This window comes from Hirsutella rhossiliensis, assembly GCF_020360975.1.
Source record: "Hirsutella rhossiliensis strain HR02 chromosome Unknown scaffold00002, whole genome shotgun sequence".
NCBI lineage: Eukaryota > Fungi > Ascomycota > Sordariomycetes > Hypocreales > Ophiocordycipitaceae > Hirsutella > Hirsutella rhossiliensis.
The window spans coordinates 2,970,353-2,986,309 of NW_025408668.1; the positions used below are offsets into that span (position 1 = coordinate 2,970,353).

General features: G+C 54.2%; 4 protein-coding genes across 4 annotated transcripts; all 4 read right to left on the reverse strand.

Moving 5' to 3' along the window:
• Positions 1-166: 166 nt before the first annotated feature.
• HRG_01911 (non-SMC mitotic condensation complex subunit 1 domain-containing protein) lies at positions 167-2,596 on the reverse strand (the record flags this gene model as incomplete). The annotated part of the gene is made up of 3 exons (XM_044860382.1): positions 167-2,293; positions 2,360-2,502; positions 2,557-2,596. The coding sequence occupies 3 exons, from the start codon at positions 2,594-2,596 to the stop codon at positions 167-169; spliced, it is 2,310 nt and encodes a 769-aa protein (XP_044724015.1).
• A 1,815-nt stretch (positions 2,597-4,411) lies between these two features.
• Positions 4,412-6,715, reverse strand: HRG_01912 (reverse transcriptase (RNA-dependent DNA polymerase) domain-containing protein; the record flags this gene model as incomplete). The annotated part of the gene is made up of 4 exons (XM_044860383.1): positions 4,412-4,439; positions 4,510-5,060; positions 5,139-6,544; positions 6,643-6,715. 4 exons carry the CDS (start codon positions 6,713-6,715, stop codon positions 4,412-4,414), a joined length of 2,058 nt encoding a protein of 685 aa, XP_044724016.1.
• A 2,002-nt stretch (positions 6,716-8,717) lies between these two features.
• On the reverse strand, positions 8,718-11,335 carry HRG_01913 (amidase domain-containing protein; the record flags this gene model as incomplete). The annotated part of the gene is made up of 10 exons (XM_044860384.1): positions 8,718-8,798; positions 8,846-8,899; positions 9,108-9,214; positions 9,336-9,595; positions 9,649-9,962; positions 10,033-10,126; positions 10,187-10,286; positions 10,336-10,769; positions 10,829-11,214; positions 11,264-11,335. The coding sequence occupies 10 exons, from the start codon at positions 11,333-11,335 to the stop codon at positions 8,718-8,720; spliced, it is 1,902 nt and encodes a 633-aa protein (XP_044724017.1).
• Positions 11,336-13,852: 2,517 nt separating this feature from the next.
• On the reverse strand, positions 13,853-15,032 carry HRG_01914 (uncharacterized protein; the record flags this gene model as incomplete). Its single annotated transcript, XM_044860385.1, has 5 exons — positions 13,853-13,924; positions 14,151-14,232; positions 14,290-14,380; positions 14,437-14,518; positions 14,574-15,032. The coding sequence occupies 5 exons, from the start codon at positions 15,030-15,032 to the stop codon at positions 13,853-13,855; spliced, it is 786 nt and encodes a 261-aa protein (XP_044724018.1).
• Positions 15,033-15,957: the final 925 nt, after the last annotated feature.

The following is a 15,957-nucleotide window of genomic DNA, read 5'->3' on the forward strand; positions in this document are numbered from 1 at the left end:
GATGTTTCGTATTAGCCTCCTGCTCTGCTTGAGTAGTCAATCCTCCACGACTGTGTAGCTGTTCCATCAAATAGATGTCCATTCGCCTGCCGAGTCTAGCCATGAGCCGCTTGGGCCTCGCCTCTAACAATTCACAAGCAGACGCCATGCCAATGTCAAACTACTGTCATTCATGGAGCAGCTTACCGCTCTCGCCCTTATCGTCGCTGTCCTCATCGTCCTCATCGTCCTCATCGTCCTCTCCTTCCTCACTCTCTTCATCGTCTTCGTCCGTCTCCTCTTCCGTCTCCTCCGTATCTTCGCTCTCTCCCTCTCCCTCGGCCAGCCAGTCGTCCAGCGTCTTCGCCCCGACCCCCTCGGCGATGCCGTTCGTCTTCGTCGGCGCCGCCCGGGCCGCATCGTCCAGTTTCTCGCTGGCCGGGACCGCGCTCTTATCGCCCTCGTACCGCCACGACGTGCCGCCGCCCTCTTGATCTCGTAGCTCGGGGTCCGGCTCCTTGCCGGACTCCACCCACTCCGGGAGACTCTGATAGCCCCTCAGGCCGTGGACTCCTCCGCCCCCTCCAGCCAGGACCAGCGTCGAGGAGCCCAGCGAGAAGCCCTTCCTCGACTCCGAGGGGCTCGGCGCCTGGGGGGCTGGCTTCGGCGCCAGCAGCATTAGCGTCGCCAGCTGAGGTACCCCGAACAGGGACCGGTACATTCTGGCCCGGTCTCGGAGGTCGTACGAGCTGTCGTACCGCACCAGAAGTAGCACATAGTCCCACAGCTGGGCGAGGGGATGCACCTCCGTTTCGTGCGATACATCGCCGTCCCCCTCTTCCTTGGACTTGTCTTTGCCCGTCTCGCTCTTCCGGTTGAGATGGTGGAGGTAGACTTTGGCAGCAAGAAGCAAAATTTGCCGCCTCGCCGGCTCCGACTCGCTGGCAAAGTCCTTGAGCAGAATGCGCAGGACATCCGGCGCTATGTTGTCTTCGCCGTTGAATCCCGAAAACTCGCCCACCAGCCAGATGATGGTCGCCCTCGCCTGCGGGTCGGTTGCAGAGTCCAGGTTCTTGGCCAACCTCACCACGGTGCCAATGTGTCCCTCGGCGTCTTGTTGTATCAAGTGCCGGATCACCGTCAGAGACTCTGCGGCCAGGGTCCCGTCCAAGCTGGCAATCTGGCCCAGGAGCAGTTTCAAGCATCGAGGCGCCGTGGCCGCATCCGACTGCGCGCACCGGCCAATGGCGCGCACGGCTTCACGCACCAGGGCTTTGCTTGAGCCTTGCGAGAAGTGCTCCAGCTCTTTCAGGATGAGACTCTTGACCTGAGGGGGGCTATGCGGGAAGATGACGGTCAAGACCTCGAGCTTGAGCTCCCACACCTGCGCTGTATCGGTGGCTCGGACGAGAAAGTGACTGGCATACTTGACAAAATCGTGAGGGCGTATGAGACAGACGGACACAATGTTGTAGAGAGCAATTTGCTGAATGTCTTGGGCGCCTCGGAGGAGCGCAACCAGCGGGCCAATGGCAAGCTTCAGGTATTCTGGCGCTCCTACATCTGCGTAGCACCGCGTGACTCCAATCACGACTCCGGAGTTTCGACTCTGCAGAAGAGGCCGGATGGCATTCAGGAGGAGCAACAGGTCCGGGTCCAAGGACGCAGGGCCTTGGGCCGAGGACTCGCCGTAGAAAGCGTCGTCGGCGACTTGTTGCTGCGTTGTGTCTGCGGGTTGGCTTCTCCGGGGAAAGCACCGGCGCGCGTAGGAGGTCATGAGACGCAGCAAGGCCATCTGACTCCACTCGTCCATATCGACGACCTTTCTGACCAAGCTGCGGTAGTGCTTATGGATGAGGTCTATCCTGTCGGGGCACATTTCCATAAAGGCCGAGACAGCCGCGCCAGCCACGTAGTACTGCCTGTCGCCCAGGAGGGTGGCTAGACAGTCGATGAGCAGAGGCGACTGGCTGGGGTCTAGTCGGTAGCACTTCGACATGGCGAGGGCGGCAGCCTTGCGAACGTAGGGGCTCATGTCGGCGACGCCCTTTTTGATGGCGAGCGAGACAATCTGGCTGATGACGGGCACCTGGATGCCGGACATTGTCTTGAGGGCAAGGGCGCGGACCTGGGGGTTGGTGTCGGAGAGGGACTTTTGGATGGTGTTGATGGAGAGGAGGGCGAGGTCGGGTTCATGTTCGGCATGGTGGATGAGGTAGACGTAGACGAGCTTTTTGATTTCGAGGTTGGGAGAGGCCACGTTCTTGACAACCGAAGAGAAGAATGGCAGCGTCTTGTGGTTGCGATACATCATCTAGGACGGCCGTCAGTGGCGTGACAGGGGAGGGGGTGGGGGAGAAGAGAGGGCGCTGGCACCGACGGAGATGACGCGCCGCAGTCCCTCGAGGACCTCTCTGTCGTTCCTACTGTCCAGGAGCTTCCTCATCTGGTTGCGGTCGAGCGTGCGGGAGCTGGTTCGGGCTCCGCGCGTGGCCTGGGCGGCATCGAGCGTGAGCTCTCGAGCTGGGGGGGTTTCAGCGGCGAGGTGGGCGGGAGAGAGGCGAGCAAGACACTTACCCGTCTCCATGAGACTCGACATGCGCGCCACCGACTCCATGGCGCAGGGCCCCAAGGCTGTGGTCGTCGTGACTCGGATGCGGGTACCGCGGACGGTGCGAGGACCGGCAGAGCTGGGAGAGGCGAAGTTGGAGCGAGTGACGCTGGTGATGCGACCCCAAAAACACCCCGCCAATCAGGCCCCACTAGTAGATAATCCCATTTAGTATTAGCTTCTCCGAAGGCGTTAATACCTTATGCCTATCGCGGACAGCAATTAATATTTTCTTAGTTCTAGCTAGCGCATCTTTAGTCTTATAGGGCAGATAGTTATAGCCCTAAGAGGCCGCCGTAGAGCAGACCGTATAGGCGCTGCTTAGTATATATCATCTTGGGAGAAAGTGGTGTTATCTAAATCTTATCTAAATAAATCCAAATCGAACCTAAGCCAAATCAAATCAAATCAGATCGGTGATTCCTATTTCTAAATCAAATCAAATTGGAGGCCCGATTTGATAAACTGCTTTTCTCGACGGCTGGAATAATAACCTAGGGTTCGAGGTTTCCCGAGACCTACTTTAACCCTATCTTCTTCGTTCCGCATGGCAGATTGGGACGGCACGTGGTGCGCGTCGGGCGCTGTTGGTTAAGTGACGAGTGAGTAGGTGTTGCAGAGGATGAAGCAATATAGTGTTCTCGTCGGCAAGGAATGTATTCTTAGTCAACTCCGACGGAACGACCATAAACGTAAGAGATAAAGGTATTGAGACTTAAGCGGCAAAGCGAAAGTAGCATCATCTTCCTCTCCGATTATACTTGTCGGATAAAACATTGGGCAAAAGACCAATTCTCAAGGTGGAATCTATAGCTATCGCTGGTTACAACCTGCCGCCACCAAGCGTTAATACGGCTGTGCGCAAATAAACCGCCTTGTGAAAGGCTGGCCCGGAGTTTATTCAACAAGCAGGTGCCTAGGTGTTGTCTATCTAGAGCTAAGGAGGAAAAGAAGCTGAACTCGAGGCGTAGCCTCGAGTGCGAGCTTATATTGCCCTTCTCGGAATGTTCTCGCAGCTTCTGGGTCCGCGGAGCGGGGCCGGTGTTGCCACCGGAGCACGACCCACCGGACCCGGTACAACCGGGTCCACCAGCCAGGCACAGCCCGTGACATTACCCCTTGTCCCCTCCGACCAGGTCGGCGTCTGCGGGTTCTTGCGTTCCTGCCAGCGTCTCGTACCTCTCCTAGGGCCATCATTGGTCTTGATTGGCCCGTACTTGTCCTCGAATGCCTTCATCGCAATTGTTCCTTGCAACCACTCAACTGGCTCCCAAGTCGGCTCTGCGTAGCCCGTCCATCGCACTAGTGCTTGCCTGAATTCCCCTCGTCCGCGCTTCTTCCATCTCGCGCAGAGGATCTCGTCGACATCCCACAGATCCGTGCCGGACTCATCTTGTACCGGTGGTGGCTGTGCGTCATCTACCTTTGGCCAGGAGCCGGATCTTGATGCGCCCGCCGCAAAGGTCAACATGAAATCGCGGGTAAATTGAGCCACGAACATCGAGCTCAACAACGTGCGAACTAATTACCTTCGTGACTGTGTACTTGTGATGCAGCCAGTCGAGCTTCTTGCACGGTCGTGGCGATCTGTAGTTTGCCATCGAGAGCCACACCTTGTCACCAACTTCAAATCGCTCCGCAGGCTGTCGCTTTGCGTTGGCAGCCTCTTCTTGTTGTTGCTGTGAGGAGGCCATCACTGCTTGCATGTACTCATTGACCTCCTGCAGGCGACTGAGTAGGCTATCAGCTCTGCTTTCCTCTCTATGCCTCGGTGGCTCTTCCGATTCCTCGACGTTGATGGGATCGACGTGGTAACCATGCTCAGCGAAAAAGGGGCTGATCTTGGTCGCTGCGGATTCACGATTGTTGAGTGCCAGCTGCGCGGCAGGGAGCAGTTCTCCCAGTCGTCCTGCACGTACGACACGTAGGCTCTCAGGTAGGCCTCGATCTCCTGGTTCATTCTCTCTGGCCCTCCGTCCGTCTGAGGATGATAGGCCGTGCTCAATTTCTGCGTGACACCTGCAAGACGGCAGAACCTCTTCCAGAACCTACTTAGCCAGTTGCTCCCGCGGTCGCTGACGATGGACCGTGGCATTCCGTGAAATCGGTAATGACACTGGAGAAAACGGTTTGCACACGGCTCAGCTTCCATGTTGTCCATCACCTCGAGGGTCACAGCCTTTGTCAGTCTGTCCACAATCACCCACAGGTACCTTGCCTTGCTCGGTCCAGTAGGCGGCAGATCTGTGATGAAGTCCATGGACAAATGGCTTCGGGGTCGATCTGGAATCGGCAGAGGCTTGAGAAATCCCCTTTTCGACTGGCGCCAGATGTGTGCTCTGCCGCAGGTGTCGCAATTGGCTACGTACCGGCGAACCAGCTGGGACTGCCCAGGCCAGTAGAATCGCCGAGCCACAATAGCCAGCGTACCTTCCCTGCCGGGATGACCGGTCGCAACAGAGTCATGCGACTGCTGCACAATGCGGGTTCTCAACTGGTCTCTCTCAGCTTCCTCCTGGTTACCCTCCTCTCCGGATCCACCCGGCACCCAAATACGGTCTCTGAATGTCAGCCTTTTGCCTGCGTCGATCGCACATTCTGAAATCTGGATCTTCAGGCCCAGCGAGGGCGGGAAGGCACGCTCGCGATCGCGGACTGCCTTATAGGCTGCCCGGAATATCGAGTCCTTCGCCACCGTTTCGTCCCAGAGTTGCTGCAGGTCCGCTACCTCGAAGACCTTCATCTTCGGCAGGGTGGATGCCTCTGAACAGTCAGAACTCATCGCGTTGATACATGCTCTTGTCGATGATGGAATGGCACTATCCGGTATCAACTGTATCATTCTTCCTTGTTCCCGCTCGTCGTCAATGCCCTGTGGCTTGTCTTGTTCACGGCGGGACAACGCATCAGGCACGACAGCCTCGCTTCCCGGTCGATACTCGAGCTTGAAGTCGAACTGGGACAATTCGGCTGCCCAACGGCTCTGCCGTTCCGTGAGCTTCTGGCGTGTCATGAAATACTCCAGGTTGCGGTGATCGGTAAGGATTGTAAATGGGCCGCAGCTCCTAAGTTCGGCGTTCCAGTTGTCGAGACATCTCATGATGGCAAGCATCTCCTTGTCGTGAATGGGATAGTTGTACTCCGCTGGCGAAAGTCGCTTCGAGAAGAAGGCGCATGCGTGTCGACGTCCATCTGGGCCTTCCTGCGACAGGACGCCTCCCAATGCGTAGCCTGAGCAATCCGTCTCCAAAAAGGTCGGGAGGCTCGGGTCCCACTGCTTGAGCACCGGTGACTCGCAAAATCGTCGCTTCAGCTCCTGAAACGCCTCGTTCTCCGCTCGTCCCCAATGAAAGGCAGTTCCTTTCTTAAGCAGGGCATCCAGAGACTGCGTGATCTTGGCATAGTCGGGGATGAAGATCCGGTAATAGTTGGCGAAGCCCAGAAAGCTTCTGACACCCTTCACCGTGGTCGGGGCCTCCCATTCGCGGATGGCGCGCTGCTTTTCGGGGTCGCAGGCGATTCCTTTCCCTGCGTTGACGATGAACCCAAGGTATTTGACCTCTTGTACCGAAAACTCGCACTTCGCTGGGTCTAGGTGCAGCCCAGCGTCGGCGAGTGCTTGGAGAACTCGTCGCACCTTAGCCTCATGATCCGCCTTCGAACCGCTCGAGTAGATCAGTACATCATCCAGGTACGCTGTGACAAAGTCGTCCAGCCATTCGCGCAATACACTGTTCATGTATCGTTGGAATGATGCCGGGGCGCCGCTCAGGCCGAAAGGGCACACGAGCCACTCGTAGAGCCCAAACCTCGTGCGAAATGCAGTCTTTCCCTCATGTCCCGGAGCCATGCGGATCTTATGGAAAGCGGCCACCACGTCCAACTTGGTGAACCACTTAGCCTTGGCCAGATTCTGCAGGGTCTCCGCGATGAGGGCAGTGGGTATCGGTCGCGCTTGGTGATTGCATTCAGCGCTCGGTAGTCGCAACAAAATCGCAGCCCTCCATTCGGCTTCCGCACGAACAGCACCGGCGCGGCAGCCGCTGAGCTACTCGCTCGGATGAATCCTCTGTCCAGCAGGTCTTTCAGGGTCTTTCGCAAGACCAACAGCTCTTCTCGTGACATGTTGTAGAGTGGGCCCCACGGAAGGGGTGGCTCGTTGCCGTTCTTGTCAGGCTGCAGGTTGACTTCATGATCCACACCCGGTCGATGTGGCGGCAGCTTCATTGCCTCTCCTGGTGAGAATAGGTCGCGGAATTCTTTCAGCACTTCTGCCGGGACCTTCTCGCTCGGATCGACTGGCGGCTTCGGCTGAAGCGCCCTCTCTATATCCGACAAACTGATTGCATGAATCGAGATCGCGTTGCACTTCTTGCGTCTCTTTGCGCGTCGACACTCCGCCGTGAATACGGCTGCCGACACGAGTCTTGCGCTTCGAATCGCGCGTATCTTGGCGGGCTCTTCCTGCCCAATGAGGCGTATCGTCACACCTGCCCTCCCATGGTACATTCGCTGCTTGGCAGCATCGTACACGACGTGATTTCTCTCCATCCAAGGCCGGCCGAGGAACATGTCCTGGCCCAGGCTTGGGATCACGTATGCAAAGACACGTTCGTCAAATCCAGCTGTCTCGACCACAACAGCCACGACCCCTGGGGATATGACACTCTTCGCTGACTCTGAGAATCCCCCAATTTCTCGTGGTTTCGAGTCGACGAAGGGTATCCGCAGCTTCCGAACAAGGGCTTCGTCGATCACGGCATAGCAGTCACATCCACAGTCGACAAGGGCGCGTATTCGATAGCCTCGGTTTACCCGCGCGTTGACTAATACAGTCCGACTATTCATTCGTGGCTTGAACGCTTCCCAGTCCCGGATGTCTGCCTTTGCAGGCCCCGGCGCCCGCTTTCGCCCGGGGCTAGTCTTTTCCCGCCGACTCGTCCTCACTGGATGCTGCGGTTGATTCCGAATCATCTGCGGCATCGGGCTTCTTCATGCGCGCAGCTTTAGGTCGCTGTTGCTTCCTTCGCCAGGAAAGACCACCTGGGCTGGGCAGTCCACGATAAGATGATCCGTCCGACCACAGCGATAGCAGCGGCGCTCATCCTTCGGCTTCTTATCGACATGTCGACGACCCTTCGACTCGTGGCCAATACGGTTGATGTCCGTCATCTTAACATCTCCGTCGGGGTCCTCCGGTTCCTCCTTGGGTCGTTGCCTTGGTAGCTGTTGAGGCGTCCGCTCAGTCGACGTCGGCTGCCTACCGGGTTTCAGTCTCTCAATCTGCCCGCAATTTCCTGAACTCTCGCAAGCCATCCCTGGTAGTCGTCGGGTAGGACGGCTGTGACCAAACTCTCTTGGAGGCGTGCATTTATTGCGTTCTCTAGAAATACGATCTTTGCACTGTCCGGCCAGTCTGCTCCCCCGGCTTCAGCTAATGCCTGTTCGAATCGGGGAAGGAAGGACGCGAGAGGTTGGTCTTCGCGCTGCCGCATAGTTCTCAGCGTGGCAGCAGCGCGGGATTGGATGTTGCTGTCCTGGTAGGTTCGGTCGAGGTATCGCATGAACTCTTGGGGTCGTAGCTACCCCAGGGCCTCCGCGGCGTAAAGGTAGCGACCACTTGCTGTGGTCGCTCGTCCAAACATGAGTTGATGAGGTACCAAAGTTCGCGATTTCCACTGTAGTAGTGTGCATCAAGGTCCAGCTTGTCTCGCATCTGCCTGGCCCAGGCGGAGTAGCTCTTCCGTGAGCCGTCATACTTGGGTGGGTTGGGCAACGGTTTCCGCATTCCAGTACCGCAGGTTTTGGGAGGGCGTGCCCAAGCCAGGCGTGCTCGCCCAATCCTCGTGCCACTGGCGGCGATTGCAAGTCGGCGCTCTGCGGCTGCGCTCGCCCGAGTTGCTCCATCAGCAAGGAAAGTTGGTCCTGTAGAGGGCTGAGAGTCGCATTGACCGCTTCTTGAATGCGTTGGTCAATCCATTGCTGCTGGAGACTTGGGCTCTCACTCTGCTGGTCCATCCTGACGAGCAGTCTGCAGCTTGCGGTATTTAGAAGGAGCTCTAGATATGTGAAAGGCTGGCCCGGAGTTTATTCAACAAGCAGGTGCCTAGGTGTTGTCTATCTAGAGCTAAGGAGGAAAGAAGCTGAACTCGAGGCGTAGCCTCGAGTGCGAGCTTATATTGCCCTTCTCGGAATGTTCTCGCAGCTTCTGGGTCCGCGGAGCGGGGCCGGTGTTGCCACCGGAGCACGACCCACCGGACCCGGTACAACCGGGTCCACCAGCCGGGCACAGCCCGTGACACGCCTGAACTATAAAGTTGCCCCAGATATCTAAGCCTAAGCAGGAAGGGCATTTACAAGCAGTAATATATAGCATTGCACACATACCAAATACGATTGGTATACGTCCGCCTCCAACTTCCCTTTTCATGCCCTGGACGACTCATCACAGTTCGTCCATAAGAGCTGAACCCTCATCTGACTCCAATTCGGCTGTAACTTGGAAGATTTTGCTTACCAGGTCGGCTAGCATGATATCGCTGCCTTCAGCGGCTATGAGACCCATAGCCGCCGGAAGCTGTTCCACCACGCCCGTGAACTTGGAGGTATACGGCGTGGTGCCGACTATGCATATAGAATTAATTGACGTGCACATAAGACAAGGCAACACACCAAGATGAGCAAGGGAGCATATCATGACAGCCGACATGGCTCCCTATCCGTCCCCAAGTGAGAGTAGACCTACCAGGGAAAATGAGCTCCGGACATTGGGCATAGGGACCCACGTTGTAGAAGAAGAAGCCCTGACCCGTAAACTGCTGTGGCCTGTCCTTGTACTTGTCTCGGTAGTCTGGCTCGCCACTGGTCCAGGGCAGAACAATGATGGTGCTGGAGTAACCATCTTCGGCCGGCGGCATGATGTGTTGATAGAACCAGTCATGGTACGTCTTGATGAGCATCTCGCCTTGGGCTTTCTGCTCTGCTGTTACAGTGGGCGTGTAGCCGCTGGGCAAGCGTTAGTAGACGTCATCTACTTGATGTGACACGGCCAGACTCACACTTTGAACCGAACCTGCGGGTTGAGAATCGGAGGCTTGCCCATCGTCTTCGTGTACTCCTTTATAAAGGGCTGTAGGAGCCCTGTCCACTGGTCTCGATTGGCGGACCAATCAAAGGCGTGGTGGAAGTGCTTGCCGATGGACTCATGAGTGCCTTTCGGGCGAGTTTTCTTCCAAGTGTCGGCAAGGCTGATGTTGGTGCGTTTCACGCCCAAGAAGCCTTCCACACGGGTGATGAACGCCTCGAATACGCGCTGGCTTGCTTCATCGGCAACTGGCCAGTAGTCGGTCGGGTAAATCAGCTTGGTGGGTTTCTGCTTCGGACAGCCAAGTTAGTTACGGCAAAGAGCTGCATGGAAGATATGCATGGCATCCCTTGTAAACCTTGCCGGCCGTGTCCGTCGACCCATAAAGGGCTTGTGCGAGCGTCTTGTACTCGGCTGCTGTGCGGGCGAAACCACCGATGGTGTCCCAGTTCCTGTACGGGTGCATCAGCATACTATCATATGTACCGACAAGTCGAACAAGGACTCTTTACGAGCTGTATGGGACTAGCCCCATCGTACTCGCAGCCCCAAGCGTGGGCCGCATCCCGAAAATTGCCTGAGCAGCCGCTGGCGACCTAATGCTCCCCAAGGCTCCGAGGAAGGTTAGCCGGCAGCTTCAGCTTGAGACGAGGCAGCTTACTGTCCGTGCCAAGGGCAAAGTCAAGCCATGCGTACGAGGAAACCGCGGAGGCACTGCCGGCACTGCTTCCGCTGGGCGTAAGATAGCCATCGCCGCGCGGATTGAAAGGTCCATGGTAGTCGACCCAGTCACAAGTTGGCCATTCCGAGTCGGCAAATTGCGTCGTCTTGAGCTTTCCGACGACGACGAAGCCCAAGTCAATCAGGCGCTGAACCGTCGCTGCGTTGGCCTTCTTGGCAGGATACAGCTCTGTGTATGCACGAGAAGACGCGCCCGTTTTGAGCCCCTTCAAGTCGATGATGTCCTTGACAGCTACACGCAGTCCTGCATAGGGCTTCTCTTTCGTCTTGGCCAAGTATAGGCGCGATGGCACGGCAACGGTCAGGGCGGATGGGAACTGTTCGCCATAGGCAGAAGCGTCGAGAGATCGAAATCTCGAGAAACTGTTACTTGCTGCCCCTCTGATGAGCCGGACATTGAGCTCGCAACTCACCCGTTGTCGCCGGCTGGGACCGTTGAAACCATGAAGGCACCCGCAGTATCAGGGTATAACCGATACGCCTGGTGGAGGCGACCATGATGCAGGAAATAAGGACCTTGGGCAAGCTGGGCTTTACCCGCGCTGCTGTGGAAAGAGTTTAGGCTGCTTGCCCCAAGACTACGAAGCGCATTCTCGTCGTCCTTGCCGAGGGCGCCTTGGGATTCGGTGATCTGGACGACGATGGTTCCAAGAAAGTCCGGCGACCAGACGTCATCCCTGGCCTTGAAGTCGTGAATCGTGGCCTGGAGCTCCTTCACGCCGAGCAACTGGCGGCCGATGGTGAGAACGGTGCATGGCTCAGCTATCTGGTCCTTGTCCAATGTAGGCGAATCAAGCCCCTATCGACCGTCAGCAAGCCACACGAGTGGAGGAGGTATGCCGCCTCACGGAGGGTAGTGGGTGCATGTAGTATGCGATGTCCCCGAGACGGACTACCGTGGACACCATATTGGCACCCATTGCAAGTGCGTGGTTCATGGCCAAGAGTGCTGCACAGCACACGGGTAGGGGCACCATGTCTGGCCTGCTTGTTGGAGCTGAGGGCAAACAGGCTCTACCCCCTCCAGAGATGGCGAGAAACCGCGAAAAAAGCTTGCCAGTCACCAGAAAACGGACGTGGCACGGCACGGTCCGTCACTCGAGCACAGCCAACTGCTTTGTGAGCGATTGCCGGCCGGGCTTGGCAAGCTGACATTATTATGAATGTGGCTTATGCACGCTCCCAGACCGGGCATGCATGTATGTGCAAGTTCCCATTGCTTGTGCAACAGCGGCTGAATGTCGCGGGAGCAATGATTAGTTATATGGTACTTTATTTACTACGAGATTACGTAAAGGACTATATATAGTAGCTAGCGAGAAATATATACTATAATACTAGCTAGTTATCTTTAATAGAAGTGCCTTTAATTTTATTAGAGGATAATATAACTAGTTAAATACTAGCTATCTATATATATAGTAATTACTACTTAGCTAAATAGAATTACTATACTCTGTATAGTTAGGGTCTAATAACTAACGCGCTTAAGTAATAACTTACCTTCCCGTTAAAAAAAACCCGGCCTTAATTAGAACTAGCGTCGAATTTTCTGTATTTTTAGTTCGTTAAACCTTTTGCCCACTCAGAACAACAAGCAGCAGCCACGTCTTACCTGTATTAATTATATCTTGTCCCTTTGGCTGTCATAACGCCGGTCTCTAGTCACGGGCCCCATAATACGCTGCTACAACGTACCTAGATACGTACCACGTCTGCAATAAGCAGCTGCGACAGCCTCGTAGCTATTTGTATAGGCCCAACCTGCTGGGACTTCTATAATGATGTTTACTAGTATATTGATGTACCCTCAATCGCGGGGCGTCCTTATTCGCTAGCATCCTTGTTCGTGACTAGAGACCGGCGTTGTGACAGTCAAATATCAGCAGCCCGCCGTGCAAGCGGCTACGTCTTCCCTGCCTGCCCGCCACGTCTTATGTGCCCGAGTAAGCAGCCTACCTCAGCGGCCACGTGTCACAACATACGGGCGGGAGCGATAATTAGTTATACGTGCTTGATGCATGAGGGAACTGACAAACTCTGGCTGGCGGCAAATAGGAGCTTTCCATTTCCCCGCGTCCTTGGCCTCTACATGTATGTTGTACGCAGCCGGTCGGGGAGCGCTCGGGAAGCCGGACTCGCCTCGACGCCTAAGCACGGCTGGCTTCTTCCCCTCTTCAATAAAACTATTCACAAATAGTGTAACGGTAAAGCCCCTGATGCAGCTCGTAGCAATGTGGTGTAACAACCTCTTGTACTCTGTGCAGAGTAATTTTCTTAACAATTCGGCTTTACTAGATTCAACTGTTAGATGGGAAAATTGGCGGTCTGCAAAAGCTCCATCAAGGGGGTCTTTGAAATAATTAGCTAAAATGATTATGATATTAATCCGACAACAACCCACCCAAGTAGCTAGCAGCCCGAAAAGAAGGACTTCGGACATTCACACGTTCCTCTTTTAGAATCAAAAATGCTGCCATTCGGAAGGAGGACGATGCATGAAAACTTTCTCCGCTAGACTATCCGAACTATTCCACTAAAAACCAAAGGGCATCTCAGCATCTCAACCGCCCTCTGCAACCGTGGTGCAGACTGACTGCGTGGCGTCAATATAAGATGGGCCTTGGTCTGGCAGGAGGGGTAGGAAAGGCAACGTACACATCCACTTCCACCACAATGCTGGCATTCGGTCCGCTGGCATGGGATGTCCACCTCGCCCTGAAACACGTTACACCAGTAATACCATGGCTTTTCGTTGGGGCGGCTTGGGTCTCTCCTCCAGGTCAACCACGGCTTAGCCTTCAACTCTTGAGGTGTAAGACTGGCTAGGTTGGTAGGGGGCCAGAATTGCCGCCACGGCTGATGACTTGATCCCCTTTCGGGACGACCCAGAGTGTCCCAAGCCAGGGACTGGCTATCCACATCCGCAGACAGGCCGTATGGGTTGGTCATGATGATTAATGAGGCCGCAGCCCTGTCAACAGCTTGAAAAGAAGGGGGAAACAGAAGGAGATGAGTCCGGTGTTGACAAAATGAAGGCTGCTTGGATTAGAGGATGCTGCAGCAAATGCCCCCATATATGTATGTAGGGCACCATAACAGTGTTTTCGAGGAAGTATCATGTGCTGCATCCGTCATAACCAACGTCAGGCCGTGTCGAGAAAGATGACGGATCATTTTTCAATCGGTGTATCGTCAACCCGCGTGGAGGCCCTTTTTGGGAAAGGGGGGCTGCATGCATCTTGCTCCTCCAATGGTGTGTCCTTACTTGGTTGCGTACAATATTGCGTTTGCTGTTTGCGAAATGTGGTACGATGCTGTTGGACACGAATAATACAACAGCCACGTGCAACGTGGCTGTGCATCTGCTGAATTCCCATTCGACTCTGTATGTTTTACCCGTCGTCAGAAGCGGCCCTAATAGAACACGAATGTCCTCACTTCCACGCTCTCTCTTCGGGGCGCGTTATCTTCCAGCCGTCCGTAGGGGAATGAAACATGGGGTGCAACTGCAACACGTTAGCCACAATGAAGTTCACGTCGCCATTGACTGTTCCCAAAGAGCTCCGTACACTGTGCAATATCTGAGTCTTTCGCTGTTTCTGAATCGAAGCATTTGATAATCCATGCCTCGGAGTCTCGTTGCTCGTCGATAAAGTAGAGACGATGATGAGGACTGGGCCAGAAGTTGTATGTTTCACCCAGATAGTCGGGAAAAATTATGTCTGTTGGAACTCGGTCGTCGTCGTTGACGGTTCGGTAGTCGCAGACAGCCAGAGGAGAGTCGCAGACCGGGCCTCGCAATGGCTTCCAAACGCTGGTCTCAGTTTAGCCCGGCCAAGGTAGCCAAACCACAGTTCTCAAATTGACCTACTTGACTATCTGGAACCGAGCGTCGGCATATTTATTGGCAAATTCGGGATGAAAGTGCTTCAAACGTCTGAAGGCAGCGCTGCTTGTCTGGTCTGTTCATTTGTCAAGACGAATGGCCCATCGCGACCCAAGGTGACCGTGGCCTTACCACCATGAATCGCGGCAAATGGTTGAGCATTTCCGGGAGAACCTCTGGATCCGACAGGGAGGGTAGGGTCTTTGCGACGGACCTAAGCTGAAGATCAGTCGAGTGGCCGGATCAGCGGGCAAGGATAACTCTCATACCTGGAAGTCGAACGGGAGCACATCCACCGCTCCGGTGCATTGTTTCAGGAATTCCTTTACCTCTTCGTAGTATCGGGTGACAACGGCATCAGTCGATGCAAAGGCATGGTATGAGAGCGACGTATGAAGGGTTTCCAGCTGGAATCCATGCTTGTCCAACGAGAATAGTTCCTGATGGCCACGAACATCCGCTATAGCGACGGTCTTCCGCGTATAACTGACGTTGGTCTGCTTGACTTTAGGGAGCCATGCATCGTCGATAGGGATGTTGAAGAAGTAAGGCTTCTCATTATCATAATGGGGGCTTGGCTTCATGTAAAAAATGCTGGCGTTATACATGAGCGGGCCCAAGTCGTCGAGTTCCCACTTTGTACTGAGATCAGTGAAAAGGGGCAGGGCCAGGCCGCGTGTATTGGCCTTCCGGGGCGACTCGGTTGCTTCCTCTTGACCAGCCTCCATGTCGGAGAATCCTTCGAATAGTAGCGCTGAGTAGTTAAGACCTAAAACGAGGGGACCCGGCAAGTATAAATGTCTCGACGGCTAGGCCAAAGTATGATATAGTTAATAGGTATAAAAAAGATATATAATAGAAAGGTAGTTAGAAATATATATAAAATAAGTTTTCTAATAGTTATATATTAGAAGTTAAAGCTTAATAGTATATATATTAATAACTATTTTATAAGAACTTATATTTTATAGTTTTATAACTACTTTTTATATACTACTTTATTAATGTCGCGAAGCGTGGCCTGATTTCGCAGTTCTCGGAGATATCCCTTAGCACGAGGGACCTAGGAAGCTAAAAAATAGGTTTTAAGGAAGGAGCTAAAAGGAGGTGCAGAGAGGAGGGTGGGGGCATAAGGGGAAGCAGAAGTAGCGATAGCTTCCTATAGAGGTAGCGAGAGATAAGACGGATATGCCGGCAACGGCTAGAAAGGAGGAGAAAAACCGGTAAAAAGCTCGGTAGTTAAAGGGATATTAGTAGCTTCTTTAAGTAGGATCTTCTTTATTAATTAAGATACTAGACGGGTATAAAGAGGGGGTTAGATAGAGGAAAGAAGGAGAATTAAGGCAATATAATAATCACTCCCCTACTATAATTACTACCCCCGTAAGATTTAAATATCTCTACCTTGCCTATCTAACCCCTTACTTCTACTTTTACCTTTATATATTTTATATATACTTCTTATATCTCTCTTCGCGAGAGTTATAAGCCCGGGAGGAATAGTATTCTTATACCTTCCGGCTACTATAAAAGGCACCTTACTTATATCCCTCGTAGCTTCCTTTTACCCCTCTTACTAGAAAAGCCGATTTTTAACCGACTTTTCTACCTTTCCCCGTAACGATAACGAAAACCGACTCCTTTACCGTCCCT